This window comes from Megalobrama amblycephala, linkage group LG14, assembly GCF_018812025.1.
Source record: "Megalobrama amblycephala isolate DHTTF-2021 linkage group LG14, ASM1881202v1, whole genome shotgun sequence".
Classification (NCBI taxonomy): Eukaryota; Metazoa; Chordata; class Actinopteri; order Cypriniformes; family Xenocyprididae; genus Megalobrama; species Megalobrama amblycephala.
In genome coordinates this window covers 17,742,785-17,760,664 of record NC_063057.1, presented here as the reverse complement: position 1 = coordinate 17,760,664, position 17,880 = coordinate 17,742,785, and the positions used below count along the sequence as shown (strand labels likewise).

Sequence of the window (17,880 nt, the reverse complement as noted above, 5' to 3'; positions counted from 1 at the left end):
TGTGTGTTTAGCGTAATTATTACACAGCCGGTCAATCGCAGTATTCTGTGGTGAGATATTTTTGTATAATGACCATGAAACTTTACAACTGACCATTGTCCCAGACAACCAATTTCCAAAGTCGCAATGTAACGGAAGTATGGACAGATCCTTTCTTCCATATTGAATGTCTGAGTGAAGTGGATTATTAAAGGGGTGGTTGATTCTGATTTCACTTTTTTTTTTTAACTTAATTAGTGTGTAATGTTGCTGTTAGAGCACAAACAACATCTGCAAAGTTAGGACACTCAAAGTTGAAAGCAAAGCGAGATATTTTCTTTTAAATAATAAGGACTACAACAAATGGCTGGTAGGGACAACACCGAGCTTCTTCCCAGGTTGGTGACATCACTAACCCTAAAATTTACATTAACCCCGCCCTGAGAACACTCAACAAAGGGGTGAGGCCATGTTATTGCAATACAGTACATAGCATAAATGCAATAGCATGTCATAAAAGCAAGATGCCAACATAAGTTATAACCATAATTTATAGATTATCATGACAGATTATGCTAATCGATGACTTTAAAGGTGCCCTCGAATGAAAAATTGAATTTATCTTGGCCTAGTTAAATAACAAAAGTTCAGTACATGGAAATGACATACAGTGAGTCTCAAACTCCACTGTTTCCTCCTTCTTATATAAATCTCATTTGTTTAAAAGACCTCCGAAGAACAGGCGAATCTCAACATAACACCGACTGTTACGTAACAGCCGGGGTGTACGCCCCCAATATTTGCATATGCCAGCCCACGTTTCCAACATTATAAAAGGCATTAGACAAGGGCAGCCAGTATTAACGTCTGGATGTGCACAACCAAATCAGACTAGGTAAGCAAGCAAGAACAATAGCGAAAAATGGCAGATGGAGCAATAATAACTGACATGATCCATGATAGCGTGATATTTTTACTGATATTTGTAAACTGTCTTTCTAAATGTTTCGTTAGCATGTTGCTAATGTACTGTTAAATGTGGTTAAAGTTACCATCGGTTATTACTGTATTCATGGAGACAAGAGAGCCGTCGTTTCATTTCATTTTAAAACACTTGCAGTCTGTATAATGCATAAACACAACTTCATTCTTTATAAATCTCTCCAACAGTGTAGCATTAGCCGTTAGCCACAGAGCACTATCAAACTCATTCAAAATCAGAAGTAAACAATATAACAGTATACAATACTCACATAATCCGACGCATGCATGACGAACACTTTGTAAAGATCCATTTTGAGGGTTATATTAGCTGTGTAAACTTTGTTAAGGCACTGTTCAAGGCAGTCGCAAGCTCTGTGGGCGGAGAGCACGTGATTTAAAGGGGCCGCAGCATAAAATCGGCGCATTTATAATGATGCCCCAAAATGGGCAGTTAAAGAAATTAATAAAAAAAAAATCTATGGGGTATTTTGAGCTAAAACTTAACAGACACATTCAGGGGACACCTTAGACTTATATTAAATCTTTTAAAAACATAATCTAGGGCACCTTTAAGATAGTTATCTCCACATCAGCTACATAAATTCATCAATTAACCATTAAGAAGCATCTTGCTGCATTCTACATGCTGTCACTTCTTCTTGAGTCTCTCTGGTTTGAACATAAAAACATAAAAGTTTCTGACATTTTCAGTGAGTCTTCGGCACTGCTAACACTATGTGCTAACATGAGTTTTTGAAACTCCGCCCTCTTCTTGAGAGCAGCAGCTCATTTGCATTTAAAGGGACACACACAAAAACAGCATTTTTGCTCACCCTCAAAAAGTGACAAATTTAACATGCTATAAAAAATGAGCTAAAACTTCACATACACACTCTAGGGACATCAGAGACTTATTTTACATCTTGTAAAGAAAAAGTGGATGGGGACTTGCCTAATTGGAGGTTCTGTCCATCATTTGTTTATTGGATGGAGGCAAGCTTGCAAGTAACTGTAAGAAAGGGGCAGGGCTTAAACAGATTCAGTTTCACTGAAGATCACTCTTTTTTCGACCTCTTAATTTTTAATCAAAATATCACTCAACGTATGCTAGACTGTCTCCATCCAATCAACAACCAATGGACAGAAGCAATTCCCAACTGTATATTTTTTTCTATACTCTGTATCACTCGGATGTATGTCACAATACGTAAAGAAAAGATATGTTGCTACTTCTATTACATCGCCACTTTAAGAATCTGATGAACAGATTTTTTTTATGTTTAGCCTTTAGAAATTCATTCAGCCTGGCAAGTTACAAAAAGTGTCCACAAAGCTGGTCCTAAAAATATCAGAACAATCCCAGTCTCAGCTTAATGAGGGGATCCAGCTGGTTAAAGACCTGACTGAGTTCAAACACCTTGATTTCCCTGATGGCTTCTTCCCAGCAGAAGTCTAAGCTGCAGACACTGTGAATGCAGAGAGTAGCATGGGCTAGTTATTTTGCCCTATTAGATGGATTTCACTCAAATCCAATGACTTCTCCATTGCAGAGGTGGAGAGATCTGCTGAGAAAAGGAGCACTGCATGCCAGGAACCAATCCCCGCACAAACAATCACTTTCACCTCTATTCAATATGTGCACAGAGTATGACAGCAAGCATTAGGATCGCATACATCAACACTCGATGCCTCATCCTCACTGGAGACAGAAAACTTGACACTAACTTCCTCCGTACTTGGCTAGATTCCTGTTTCCGTGCATTACTGAGTCAAAACACATCCAGGCTTTCACATCCAGTAAACACACATTTTGGAGCCTTTTTTAAGACGTGATCTAGGTGAAAAAAGTAGGTGAAAGATGATCCCACAACAAGTGTTTTCATCCATGCAAAAATACAATGTTGCTGACATAACTGCAAACAAAGTTTTCTTGCTACTATTTTTTTTTTTATAAAACTTTGCACAGCATATAGCAAATCAAACTGGCAGTTTTTAGCATTTTTTGCCATTTGAGTGTACAATTTTCATCAAACTGCCTTGTGAGCAGGTGGCTGAGACTCCATTTAGACCCGGTCCCAAATGGCGTCCTTGATAAGGAGTTTTAACTGGATGTCAATGGCCCTGTCCAAAAAGGCACCCTAAGCCCTTGTGGTCTTCCTCAGAGTCTGGATTTCGTGACATAATGCCACTTTGACAGCAGGGCAGAACAGTAGAAGAGCACATAGAGGGCACACATAAGGGCTGCCGTGAGCACCCTTCTGAAACCTAAAAAGACAAATTGGACACCCTACGGTTTTGTGGAGTTAAAGGGTTAGTTCACCCAAGAATTAAAATTCTGTCATTTATTACTCACCCTCATGTCGTTCCACACCCGTAAGACCTTCGTTAATCTTCAGAAGACAAATTAAGATATTTTTGATCAAATCCAATGGCTCAGTGAGGCCTGCATTCACAGCAAGATAATTAACACTTGTAGATGCCCAGAAAGCTACTAAAAACATATTTAAAACAGTTCATGTGACTACAGTGGTTCAACCTTAATATTTTCAAGCGATGAGAATACTTTTTGTGTGGCAAAAAAAACTAAATAACGACTTTATTCAACAATATCTATTGATGGCTGATTTCAAAACACTGCTTCATGAAGCTTTATGAATCTTTTGTTCCGAAATTTCGAAACACTTATGACGCAACAAAGCCTCGTTTACTGAAATCACATGACTTTGGCGCTCCGAACCACTGATTCGAAACAAAAGATTCATAAAGCGTCGAAGCAGTTTTGAAATCGACCACCACTAGATATTGTTGAAAATCAGGGGCCACACAGGGGCAACTGTGAGTCTGTAAGAAAGCAACTGCAAATGAAGTGTGCCATTTAGGACAAGACCTATGAAGTCCATGAGACCATTTTACAGTTCCAACGGGTGCTCAAGAGTGCCTCCATGTGGACAAATGAACTTTTGGCAGTAGAAATGACCACTTGGATGAGGACCACTGGGACTGAGGGTGTCATTTGGGACAGGACATATCCTATTTACAGAGGTAGGTAGTTATTCTTTCTGAACATCCATGAAATACAAAGGAAGGTAAATGAACCAGGATAAAGAAAATTAACATTAAACAGTACATTTACATCCACACACACACAAAATACAAACATGGACTAACACCGTTTACAAGTTTTATTATTCTGTTTCAGAATATTTCAGATTCTTTGTACAAACTAAAGCATATAAAAACTGTGTCCTTATAAAACATTGCCTTACTCGTCTTTGTCTGGCACAAAACCAGCATCCTGGCAAAAACAACATTTGATATCATGCCAAAGGTCACATCACATCCTCTCAACAAATCAATGATCCTGCAGAGATGAGAAGAGGCGTGTTCCACACATCATCTGGTGGCTTTTCCATTCTCATGAACATCCATCCTAATAAAGAAAACACAGTGAGTGTTAAACACAAAGTGACTGATTAATGTGATCACAGGGTACACAGTGAGACAAACAATGAGGTCAACACACCCATTTTCTTCTTTCAGATGTTGATAAAGTTCAACCTTGTTATTCACTGAACTCAATCTTCCTGCAAACTCCTGATGCTTCCTGGAGTTGGCTTGAGTTATTCTGTTGGTCCAAAGGGTGAGTAGAGACACAGGACCTGCAAAACAAGAGACCATGTTTGACAGCTGTTTCTACTCATCTTAGATCTGATTGGCTGCTGTACCTCATATTGCCACATTGTGACTTGCCTTTTCATTCACTTTGGATGATGATCTTTCTGACTTGGCTTGTAGCTGCTAACTCTGACCATAAAATTGATGCCGTGCAGTACAAGTAACTTGACTGAGCCGATGATGTAGCATCCTTTCGTTAAAGGATGTTAAAAACATCATGAAGGTCCACACAAAGGTCCATCAACGTGTGTCTATGTATTCTATTATCAGAACATCTCACATTGCCCAAGAGTATCTTGTAAAGCTAGGTTTAGGGCTTTTAGATTGAAAGTCGCAATGCATTCTTGAGCATTTGAGATTCACCAAAAGTCTGTTCACTATGATATGTTTAATTCTTAAAAGGACTTTTGATTGATTGATTGATTGATTGATTGATTACACAAAAAAAAAAAAAACAACAAAAAAAAAAAACATAAAAGTGAACCTTTAGATTTCTCCGGTGGCTGCTGCTCCTCGGTAGCTAAACGTGGTTTCTTGTTTAGGGGCTCTGGTGAGTCCGGTGAATCTTTGATGATTTCACATTCGCTCTGTTCGTCCTTCTCTCGCTCCATTACCCCCTTCAGCCTGTAGGAGAAAAAGGACATATACATCAGAAACACACATATCAGGAGATTAATGAAGAAAGCAAAATCCCCGGTCATCAATCTACAAACAGCAGAGGCTTGACAGATGTAAATGTGAACATCAGCATCTTGTCCATTAACACTAACCTCTCAGAGTCTGCAGTCCAGCCCTTCTCCTCTGTGTCCTTGCCATTTTTCTCAGTTTTGTCCTCTTTGTCCTCTCTCTTCCTTCCCCTTTTTTTCCTTTCTTCCTCCTCGGGTGGTTTGCTCCGGCAAGCACTGATACAATCCAGCACACGTTGGTGCCGCTCACTGGTGCCCACATGAGTCTTTACTAACGTCTCCAACTCATTCCACATGATCCGATACTGCTCATCACTATATACATGAAACATCAGCATCAACATACATGGTAAACATGTATTCACTATTAAAACTTTTTGAATGTTTATGCACACACACGCCGTTTCAAAATGAAGTGAGCTGCCTAATTTCGGTTAGGGCTGCACGATACTGGGAAAATATGCGATATGCGATAGTGTTGAGCATTGCGATAACGATTTATCTTTCGATATAACATTTCCATAGAGAAATGCTATTTTTATTAGCTATTAAAAAACAAAACAAAAAAAAACACATTTATACATGTAATGATCATACTAAAATATTCTTCTGATCTAATTAAATCTAATTCAGGCTAAAAAAAACTATGTCAAGGTGCAAAGTATAGTTATATCAACCTAAATCTTAAAGCTGCTGTCCGCGACTTTTGGCCCTCTAGTGTTTAATAAACAAAACTGCACGCGTCTTGCGGAGGAATATTCTAGCCGGAGCTACTTTTCTCCGTGTTTGTCTCATAGACTGTAAAAAAATATGGACGTAGCGTCCGTGACGTCACCCATAGATTTCTGAACAGCAGTTTTAACGCGTAAATGAGGCCGCGGCCATCTTAGCTGCGCGTCACCGCACGTCACTCCCGGATAACTGAAAATGGGCAAAGAGGCGGGGAGGTGGTTTGAGCTGATATGACTGGTTGCTGAAACCACGCCCGCCTAGCTCGACGTGACCATGTTAGCAGCAAAGGAGCTACCTATCTATCTTAGATACGATCTAAAATATTAATGAAGATAAGTTTTATCATCAGAACGTTCTAAAGGTTTACTGTCAATCTACGGTGTTTTTTAAGATATAGATCCTCCAACACCAGTAACGTTACTGTTGGTTGTGCAAATAACAACACGGAAAATCAAATGGGACTTCATACCTTTATAATGAAATAGAGATCGCGAGATGAATCCAATCTGTGGCACTTGGGTAAAATATGAGTGTCCATTGCAAAACAAAAAAACATGTCACATTTCTTCTGAATGATCTGCTCTCTGTCATCGTTCTTCAAGAAAGGATGCAATCTGAGCAGCGTTTATGTTGTAAAACTGTATACGATCGTATCTAACAAACAAATGAGCCTGTGTCCAAAGTATATTTTTTTCAAAATAGTGCAGCAGTTTTAGTTATAATATCCAAGCAGTGCTGTCGGATTTTGATATCCTCCCGCCATTGTCATTGTAGTAAATCTCACAACCAAAACTTTTAGTCAATGCCACGATCCAACAACGCGTGTTCTGTTTCTTCCGCATGCATGCACATCTACACAGACACACATCAGTCTCGAATATTATGCAGCAAGCCATATTTTATAATTGTATAAAATAATCGAGCACAAATACGGCTGAGATGCCAAATGCAGCGGCAGCTGAGGTAACATGACGGCTCACAGACAGCAGCGCAATCTACCTGTCACTCAAGTGACCACGCCCTTAATTATGCAGAACTTTAAGGCTTAATATAATTTAAACGGATAAGTTATAAAAAAAAATTCACCCCCCTCAGAGTTGTCATGAAGGGCAAAAATAGCAGTATAGACCAAAACCACAATTTGAACCAACTTGTAAACATGTTTTTTTCTGCTATAAACTTGGCCAATTTAACATGGGACTCTATGAGATTCTGCTCTCTTTTGGAGCCTGTCCCTAGCGGCCAGTCGATGAATCGCAGTTTAAGTTACTTCCGTATTGGCTTCACGAGAGAAAGGGGGAGGTTGCCGCTTGGTTTGTCTATGGCGAGTCACGCAGTTACTGTGATACTCTGCGGCGAGTCCTACCAGTCCGGTCTGAAATAGTCCGAATATAAACACTTATTATAAGTGTACCATAATGATTCAGGATAAGACAAAAACACGGTTTGGAAAATGGATTCATGTTGTATATTCTCATTATATAATTTTTGTAAATTTTTAACACAAAAAAAGTTGCGGACTGCAGCTTTAACATCAAGAACATCCAGGTAAACAAAAACACCTGAAACTAGGGGTGGACGATTAGTTATTTTTGTTGTTAAAATCATTCATATATTGCATGCCATTGCGATATGCATATCACGATATGTACATTTGCGATATTACGATAATTTCGATATATCGTGCAGCCCTAATTTCGGTTAACATGCTTAGAAGGCAGCTGACTATTTAGGTAGTAGATGGTAAAGGCAGCTCACTAGGTTTTGTAAAAGAGCCACACCACAGGACAAATCAAAACCTAATGTGATATTCTCACCGTTTGGGTCCTTTTCCTCTGGAGCCCACGGTTGAAATGGGTAAAGGGTCACTCTTCCTCTCCATATCAACAAGATTATAGACGGTCTTCTGACAGGTAAGCACATCTTCATCTGTTAAAGTGTCCTTCACTATGAGGTTAGCTAATGGTACCACCTGGAATATACAAACAAAGATGACCACAATACCCAAGAAAACACACACACAGATCATATACACAATATGGATAGTAAAAACGATCCAAAAATTCTTCAAAACAGGATTTGCTTATAAATCTTTTTGACTTGACTTTTGGACACCCACTGTCCAAAAAATATTCAAAGCCCCCACCCCCTGTTTTTTTTCTAAAAAATAAACTTCAGTTGTTTTTGTTCAGTTGATTTTGTTTGTTATTTAAACATTTTAAGTTGGATAAAATTAAAATATATTAATAATAATAATATTAATGGCTATATTAATACATTAAATGTTATATTATTCATTTTATTAATAATAATAATAATAATATATACAATTTTAAGTCATCCTGCAACCCCCTTGGAAGTTTGCTGAGGCCCCTAGTGGACCCCTGCTCCCTGGTTGAGAACCACCGATGGCTTTAGATGGCTCACCGCCTGCATGTTGAAGATGGTAGTCTGGGAGATGATCATTGGCCAGTATCGTGTTTGTCGTTCTAGTTGAGATTTGGCTCTCTCTACTGGAGCTCTGCCTGCTGCATCTACCATTGAGTCTGGGAACGGAGTCAGGCGATTCTCACGCATAAACTCACCGAAGTCCTGAAGAGAGATATTAACAAGGTTTACTCTGCAGCCACATGCAGGAAATATAATGTATCCCTTAACAATTCTGCATATTCGCAATTTTTTGTAATTAACTGAGGTGTTAATTGGATTCCAACACAATTGGATTCATTTGAGGCTTTGCTGTTGTGAACTGAAGTTGAAGCTTCTGGCATTTTAGTTGTTAGTTTATAAAGCAAGTTGTATTTACAACTTTGGCAAAGACGTACATGGTTTTTACAAGCTGGAAACTCGTAATTATGGTAAATCACTAAATGATGTGAATGCAGCACAAGTCAGACGGTCAGTGCTTGCTGAGCTTACAGTGATGCGGTAGTCGGTCACTCGGCCACCGCAACCCTCGCTGATGGAGGGAGGGTCCTCCAATGTGGAGCGTGTGCTGTTCAGGACATGCAGAAAGATTTCTCCTCCATGGCTGCTTAACATGTGACTGATGACCTTTGACCCTGACTTGCGGGGCTGCTCTAGTAGCACAGATCGACCTGGGAAGACCCCAGACAAAAGGAAAATATACAATAAAAATGTATATCAATGGTTTCATCTTTCTCTTTCTGTTATAAAAAATATTTATGAGTGAAACTATATTCAGTAAGAAAAAAATGCATGATGGGGCAGAGGGCTTGTGCACACACACCATTCAACAGGAAGTTGGTAAGGCAGGAAGATGGCCGGCTGTTAACGTCTACTGGAGAAATACGATAAGCCCCTGTGCAGTAATGCAGTTCTGCAAAAAAAGAAAAAATTGAACGAATTTGTCATGTGGAAGAAAGAGGAAAACATTTCCCAGAGTTCCACTCACCTACACTGTTGGTGCGGGGAGTGCACCATTTGAGTGTGACCGTTTCCTTCAGCCCACTATCTCTGCTGGTGCTGCCGGCCATGTGCAAATCACCTACACATCAGATAAACAGAAACATAAGTGACAATCCACGAAACAATATCAGATTTAGAACATGAATTTACAGAATTTAATTTTTAAAGGTGCCCAAGAATGCTTTTTCACAAGATGTAATATAAGTCTAAGGTGTCTCCTGAATGTGTCTGTGAAGTTTCAGCTCAAAATACCCCATAGATTTTTTTTAATTAATTTTTTTAACTGCCTATTTTGGGGCATCATTAACTATACACTGATTTTTTCAGCTCCGCCCCTTTAATTCGCGTGCTCCCTGCCACACAAGCTCTCGACTATATTACAGCGCATTTACAAAGTTCACACAGCTAATATAACCCTCAAATGGATCTTTACAAGATGTTCGTCATGCATGCTGTATGCATGCTTCGAATTATGTGAGTAAAGTATTTATTTGGATGTTTACATTTGATTCTGTATGAGTTTGAGGTTATGCTCTGTGGCTAACAGCTAATGTTACACTGTTGGAGAGATTTATAAAGAATGAAGTTGTGTTTATGCATTATACAGACTGCAAGTGTTTAAAACTGAAAATAGTGACGTCTCCGTGAATACAGTAATAAACGATGGTAACTTTAACCACATTTAACAGTACATTAGCAACATGCTAACGAAACATTTTTAAAGACAATTTACAAATATCACAAAAAATATCATGGATCATGTCAGTTATTATTGCTCCATCTGCCATTTTTCACTGTTGTTCTTGCTGGCTTACCTTGTCTGTGCACAGATCCAGACGTTAATACTGCCTTTCCTTGTCTAATGCCTTGAACATGGGCTGGCATATGCAAATATTGGGGTCATACATATTAATGATCCCGACTGTTACGTAACAGTCGGTGTTATGTTGAGATCCGCGTGTTTTCCGTAAGTCTTTTAAACAAATGAGATTTACATAAGAAGGAGGAAGCAATGGGGTTTGAGACTCACTGTATGTCATTTCCACGTACTGAACTCTTGTTATTCAACTATGCCGAGGTAAATTAAAATTTTGATTCTAGGGCACCTTTAAGTGAACTATCCCAATAAATCAGATTATTATATTGAAATAATATATTTTATAATGTAGATATTTTCAGTCTCATAAACACTGATAAATATGTTTTTTTCTTGGTTTTGATGTAGTTAATGTTTAATTTGAAAAGTGTAGTAATAAAATGGTAACGTGAAACTTTGAAACGTCTGCATATTCACTCATTAATTGAGGTTAATCATCAGATACAATGTTTATTGTTGAAAATGTAACTGTTATATAAACTTACATTCCACAATGTGAATTGTTTATGCATTATAAGGCTTGAGAACAGTTGCTGTGCTCTAATGTCCAAATGCTTTATGCAGTGAAATGTAGGTTGTGTTGGATTTTTGATGCAAAGGACTGATTTCACTCACCACTCTTAATAAATTCCATATGTGCATCGCGATGGTGCAGAAGCTCAACGTCGTAATTTGCTGAAGTGTTAGCATGCTGCTCCTCCTTCTCACACACGTACACACACACACACACACAAATACACATACACATCAGCAGCTGGGCCTTTACACTACTAACACACCACAATCTACTGCTGCTTTCATGTTTGAAGAGCACAGATTATAAAATAACTGTGCCCTCACAGATATGATGTCCACAAAGGCCTCGGAGTCTCCCAGCTGGTTCATATGCTGTGGAGATCAGAGGCTGTAAGCGACAAATAGAGCTTACACACATTAAGAACAGGAGAAGAGAGGAGAAGGACTGGGAAAACAGAGGCGGGTGGACTCCTTGGAGCAGGACGTTTCATCCCTGGGGTCAATGGCCTCAAACACACATCCTAAAACTACTGTGTGTTTCTGCAGGGACCTGCAGCTTTTAAAAACACAAGCGACCAGAACAAGAAAACACACTTCCGGCCACACCCAGCCAGGGCAAGAGACATCACCCAGAAAGAAGAGAGAGAGAGAGCAAAAGCAAAAGAGAACTCACCCCGACAGAGAATAGGACTGGGGGCTGAAAGGGGATCTACAGGGTCAATTGTTCATCCAGCTGGGTGCTAATCTACACTCTTTGGAGAGCATGGATGTGTTAATCCTTTAAAATTCTGTTGAAGTCAACATGAAATGGCTTTTAACTTGCCTGATGTGATGAATTTTAAAGTGAAACTTTTTGTTCAAAAAGACAAAAAGGGTATGGGACTTGATTTTATCCATTAAGAATTGAGTGGATCATAAAAATGGATATCAATCATTGTGATACAAACGTATTGGTTCTGTTTAGTGTATCAAAAACTTGAGAATTAAGGTTAAAGAATTAATCTGACTCCTTTACTGAATCGCAAATTAATACAAAACAGTGTGTGTGCGAACACTTTTTTGCAAGAATATTTACCTCCGATTTCTGTTCAAATCTAAATTTATTAGAGACAGACAACTGAGAACAATAACTGCAATAAAAAAAATGTTTTTCCTTTATTTCTTCTAATGGAACCGTTAAGAATAATCTGAATCAGAATCATTAAATATGACTTCTGGATACAAGCTTCTTGACATAATATCTATTGTTATTTAATATTAATCAACATTAAATTACAACGTTGACTACTGGAAAGATTTTAGAAAGTCTGCATTACCTACAAGAGTAGCCAAAAGTGATGCAAAATCAATAAAGGAAAGTCGTTTCAAGGCAGAGCATTATTCAAACAAAGTGTAATAAGGTAAACATATTTCTTTTTTGTAATAATGTGCATAACAACTGTGCATAATAAGATGAGAAATGTGCTTTATAAAAGTTAATAGGGTAAATTTTGATTTCATGTTGACTTTAATTATTCATTAAATAAATAATATTTAATAATATGCATTAAAAAAATTACTTTCCATAATTTAAATATTTTTTTGACTCTAAATGTTACAAGAGTCTTATCCAAATGTACTTAGAAAAAACATTTTAATTTAGTATAGCCTAATTAAATGTAAGATCTTTGAAGCTATTAATAATAAGAGATTAGCAAGAGCTGGATGAGGGGGTGGGGTTTTGATCTGGAAAAGTAATAATAGCTCTTGTAAAGTACTGACCTGCTCACAGACATTTAATGTAGGCTAGCAAAACAAACAATAAACCATGAAAACAGCAGCTGTTTAAGCAACTGATACAGTGCAAACAAGTGATGAAGAGAGGAAGAGAGAGACAGGCAGAGAGGAGAATGTTTGACAGTAAGTCTGACCTTCATGGGGATGTTTGTGATGGTGGTTGAGGCCAAATCAAAGTGCTGCTGAACCAGCACATTCAGTTTACAGGCTAGATAGCGTCCAGCTCGCACACTGTGAACCTCACTGGTCAACACTGATGAGAGCTGCACACACACAGGAGAGAAAGAGACAGTACTACACAATAGTGACAACATTTTTCCAATATAGCTCTTTTTAACATTAAATCTGAAAAATAACACATAATGTTGAGTGTAATGAGAAGTTTCAAAGTATGAAAGCAGTTAGAATGCTTTAGGGTAAGTTCACACTTGTAGTTCGGTTCGTTTGGTCCGGACCAAAAAAAAAAAAAATAACGTTCAGTTTGGCAATTTTATCATTTATCACGGATACGTTCACAACATGATTGGTCGGATTTTTTGAGGTATTGCCTATTTTGAGACGGAACTTACCGAACATCCAAAACAACGCTGTGTGCAGAGGTACAGTACATGCGCTTGTTGTGTGTGTGTAGCCTGCATGTGATGGTATTTTGACCAGCTGGGAACTCGTGAAGAGCTTATAAAATGCGTAAAGGTGTCAAAACAGCAATTCCTCCACCACACTGCTGTGTGGAGACACACGTCTGATGCCTGTGATGGGCAAACTCACGACTATGATGAGAAAAAACAATATGCGTCAGGATTCTGTCCTTTTTAAGGTATCATCTTCCTGTTATTGGTCCGTTTACATGTCTTTGGTCCGTGTTGCGTTCATATTACCATTCGAACCGCACCAGAATTCATTTGGAAATGGACCGAGACCCATCTTTTTAGTGGTCTTGGTTCTGCTTGTTTGATGCGCACCAAGGTTCGGATGGCAGCCCTCACACATGTTGAAATGAACCGTACTAGCAGAGCAATCGCACCAGGGTTCGTTTTAATCTAAACAAACATGACGAGTGTGAACACACAATTATAAGTAGAGCTGGGAATCAAAAACTGGAACTTTTTTTGTCTTTTTGTCTGATTTTTCAAAATTCTTCTTTGTTTGATAAATGTTATCAATAATTTTGGTGCTGGTTTAGTGATTCTAATGAAGAGAGAGATGCTACCTCTTTCTTTTGCCGATCAGAGACCAGAGTGTCATCACCCTGGGGATAGATGTGGACCAGCACAAGCTCACACTGCTGAATCGGCATCAGTCTGCACAGTAAAAACATGTAACAGTAAGAAAATGAGCCTGTTAATGGTGTGAGAATAAAAGTGCCTTCAGCATTCAGAGATATCAGAACTGACCTGTCAGAGCCTGCTGCCAGTTTGTTTTGCTCTTGAATAGTTTCCAGTACACAGTCCTCTAGCATTCTGACATGAGTGTCACTAAGAGGGAGAGACAGATAAATTGTGTATATATGTATAAATATATGTGAAAATCTGGTAAGGAGTAATTAAATGTAACATATGTAAAAATTGGAAAATTAAACAATTTATCAATCTTTGATAAGGGCCTTAATATTTTAAAAGGTTAGTTCACCCAAAAATGAAAATTATGTCATTAATGACTCACCCTCATGTCGTTCCAAACCCGTAAGACCTTCATTCATCTTCGGAACACAGTTTAAGATATTTTAGATTTAGTCCGAGAGCTTTCTGTCCCTCCATTGAAAATGTATGTACGGTATACTGTCCATGTCCAGAAAGGTAATAAAAACATCATCAAAGTAGTCCATGTGACATCAGTGGGTTAGTTAGAAGTTTTTGAAGCATCGAAAATACATTTTGGTCCAAAAATAACAAAAACTACGACTTTATTCAGCATTGTCTTCTCTTCTGGAATCCTTTCCATTGAACTGATTCCACTGAATTGATTCCATTGAATCCTTTCATCTGTCAGCGTTGGTAATGCACTTTTACATCGGCGTGGTTGTTTTTGGCGATTAGGACATCCATGACATGCACACTTACGCACCATTTTAAAAAATATAGCAATACCAAAATACAAACAATGTAGAATAGCTTAAATACAGCGTGCGTCTCCCTCAGACTGTAGACGAAGCTCGGGCGCACTAGATAACACGTCAGCAGCGTCACTGCGGAGTCGTGAACCCGGATTGACAACAGACCCGGAAGAGAAGACAATGCTGAATAAAGTCGTAGTTTTTGTTATTTTTGGACCAAAATGTATTTTCGATGCTTCAAAAACTTCTAACTAACCCACTGATGTCACATGGACTACTTTGATGATGTTTTTATTACCTTTCTGGACATGGACAGTCTACCGTACATACACTTTCAATGGAGGGACAGAAAGCTCTCGGACTAAATCTAAAATATCTTAAACTGTGTTCCGAAGATGAACGGAGGTCTTACAGGTTTGGAACGACATGAGGGTGAGTCATTAATGACAGAATTTTCATTTTTGGGTGAACTAACCCTTTAAACAAGTGAGGAGATAGTATTCAAACATTTTATAAAAATCACCTGTTAAGTTTATAATATATATTACATCAGCATATGGGAGTCAAATTGGACGACGACAGTGACTCATCTCAAGATCACTCATTTAACAGTTCATCTATTGCCTAAATTATGAAAAAAGATCAGTCAAGAATAGAAAATTATTGAAAATATTCAAATCAAGAATGTCAGAATCAGAATGCGTAGTTTGTGCATGAAAAATTTCTGTCAAAACCAACACATTGAATGATGTTCACTAACCCGGTTAAGTTTTTCAAATGGATTGGCGTTTATTCTCTTATGTATAGTATGGAGTATTTCACTCAGTTTCCTGATCATTCTGAATCAATTTAAGCGAGTAAAGAACAAATTTATACTCATGTGCTTTATTTATTATGCACTTTATTGTCTCTGACAGACAGCATGTTGAAGCTGCTCAGGCAGACATTTTCTCCCTCTACTCAGAAAGCGATGACGCATTCAAAACATCCGGTAGTGTAGGTTTTCCAGGAAATGCATGTACTCACTGTACTGACTGTCGTGATATTCAAATTATGTGGATTTGAAAGCAGATGGATCGTAAAATAATTATTTATTTCTTAGCCAGCAAATATTCAGTGAAGTGATCGTTGCCCATGAGTGTGTTGTGACTGTTTTTAGTTCTAATAGTACCACGGACAACCAGCCTAAGTTTTGTGACCTACGGATGTGATAATGTGCGTAACGTGTGAACTATGCTTGATTTTTGGGTAATTATAAATGTGCTGGAGATGTTCAAAATGCTCTTTGTGTTGTTCATTATACTTATTTTATGGAATGAAGTTTACATTACATTACTCAGAGACTGACATGTTTGGCTTGTCAAAAATGTTACATTCAGTTGTCGCAAATTCATTGACTTTTAAACATCAAGTTAATTTTTACCAGGAAAGAAGTGGTTGCTTTTATTGTCTCTTATGAAAAAATCTTTTATTTAAACCCATGAAAATGCGGATCCTGTTGTAAATAATAGTGAAAAATCGCTTTAAAAAAAAAAAAAAAAAAAAAAACTATTGTTCCATTATTACCCCTTAGCAGATTTCGACTAAGATAATAGTGCTTACCTTTTGGCATTAGTGAGACAGATAATGCGCCCCCTATTGGCCACTCTGTCAGCCGTGTCCATCAGAGCAGTACGAGCCTCATGCTGATATTCTGTGATCTTACACAGTGATTCTACAGCCGCCACCAGCCCATGCAGGACACTGCAGCATTCAGGATCCTGACGAGGGTTTGGTGGCCCAACAGCTGCCAAGGCAGCCATCAGCTGACAAACACAACACACATACTCTTAACACTAACACTGGTACAAGAAGGGTGCTCGATATGGACATGCAGAGTGACAGATGTGCATTTACCTCCTGTGTGTTCTGATCTTCCTGCTTCCAGCTGTTCAAGATGTGAACCTCAGAATCGCTCACAATGTAGTTCACCTGAGAGACATTAAAGAAATAGGTCAACCAGAAATGCAGTTCTGTCATTATTTACTCAACCGCATTTCATTCTTAATTTATGTCATTTTTTTCCCACAATAGAACATAAAAGGAGCATTTTGGAATTTTCACACAGCTCTTTTCCATACAAAACAGTTAATTCATAATGACAATACCTATAAACAGCAGCAGTTTCCATACACTCACCAGTTTCTTGGTGGGATAAACGTCATACAGGATTCGGCAGTACTCCATGGAGCATTCAATTGCACACGTCCAGAGAGATTTGGAGACTGGAGCCAGAGGAATCACACCTTGTGAACGGCTTTTGGTCAGCATGTCACATTCAATCAGCTGCCGGCAGGACTCTGCCATGTACGGGCAGTGATCGACCACAAAGGCCGTCTTGTGTGAAACTGAGAACATCCTCATCCTGGTCCTGCAGCACAGAGACTGCAAAACATAAAAGACACAAGAACATCCTTAACAATTACTTGAACATTACAGGCAGGTGTGTTGGAGTAGTTTTGAAACTGAACTTTACAGAAGCAGGACTACCCTAACATTATATTTTATATTTTATATTATATATATATATATATATATATATATATATATATATATATATATATATATATACATATACACACACACACACACACACACACACACACATATACACATATATATATATTATATGTCATATTACATTATGCAACACCTTGTGAAACTAAGCATTAATGTTCCGTATACACTGTAAAAACATTATTAATGTAAATAAACCTGTAAACAGAGTAGCTAAACTCAGCTTGGCAATAGACATGACTTTCTGAAAAGAAAACGTCATTACCGTTACAAAAGAAATTACTTAAGTAATACAAAGTTATCAAGGTTTAATGAATGATAATTATGTAAACAATAAGTTATTATTTTATCACCTGTGTCACAGAAATGCAGCTAGCTTTAGCTTGCTAGCATCGCCTGCTAGTTTTCCATCGATGGAAAATGCGCACTAAATAAAACCACTCGAATAGAGACTGATGGTATATAATTGTATTGATTAAAAAAAATAAACAAACACAAATGATAAAAAGATTACATATAAAAAGGAACCAGACAAATTAGCTAACAGCCTGACAGAAGAAAAATAAAAGCGCAAGGGACATAATACGCCGTTACTCACATCCGTCCGTCAGTGAAAT

General features: G+C 38.1%; 1 protein-coding gene across 3 annotated transcripts in view; it reads right to left on the bottom strand.

The window, feature by feature from the left end:
* Positions 1-17,757, bottom strand: part of ints13 (integrator complex subunit 13) — a 37,359-nt gene extending 19,602 nt beyond the window's left edge. For 2 of the 3 annotated variants that reach the window (XM_048156085.1, XM_048156087.1), the window contains exons 1-15: positions 17,617-17,757; positions 16,886-17,131; positions 16,604-16,678; positions 16,310-16,512; positions 14,049-14,129; positions 13,865-13,955; positions 12,789-12,917; positions 10,978-11,062; positions 9,472-9,564; positions 9,307-9,396; positions 8,976-9,154; positions 8,484-8,648; positions 7,874-8,028; positions 5,409-5,639; positions 5,123-5,262 (exon numbers count right to left, since the gene is read on the bottom strand). In XM_048156085.1, coding sequence (XP_048012042.1) covers positions 5,123-5,262; positions 5,409-5,639; positions 7,874-8,028; positions 8,484-8,648; positions 8,976-9,154; positions 9,307-9,396; positions 9,472-9,564; positions 10,978-11,062; positions 12,789-12,917; positions 13,865-13,955; positions 14,049-14,129; positions 16,310-16,512; positions 16,604-16,678; positions 16,886-17,110 — 1,942 coding nt within the window. In that variant the 5' untranslated portion in view covers positions 17,111-17,131; positions 17,617-17,757. Of the gene's footprint in view, positions 1-4,131; positions 4,394-4,486; positions 4,623-5,122; positions 5,263-5,408; positions 5,640-7,873; positions 8,029-8,483; positions 8,649-8,975; positions 9,155-9,306; positions 9,397-9,471; positions 9,565-10,977; positions 11,063-12,788; positions 12,918-13,864; positions 13,956-14,048; positions 14,130-16,309; positions 16,513-16,603; positions 16,679-16,885; positions 17,132-17,616 lie in introns of those variants that run through there. The other variant, XM_048156086.1, reaches the window with a different exon arrangement.
* Positions 17,758-17,880: the final 123 nt, after the last annotated feature.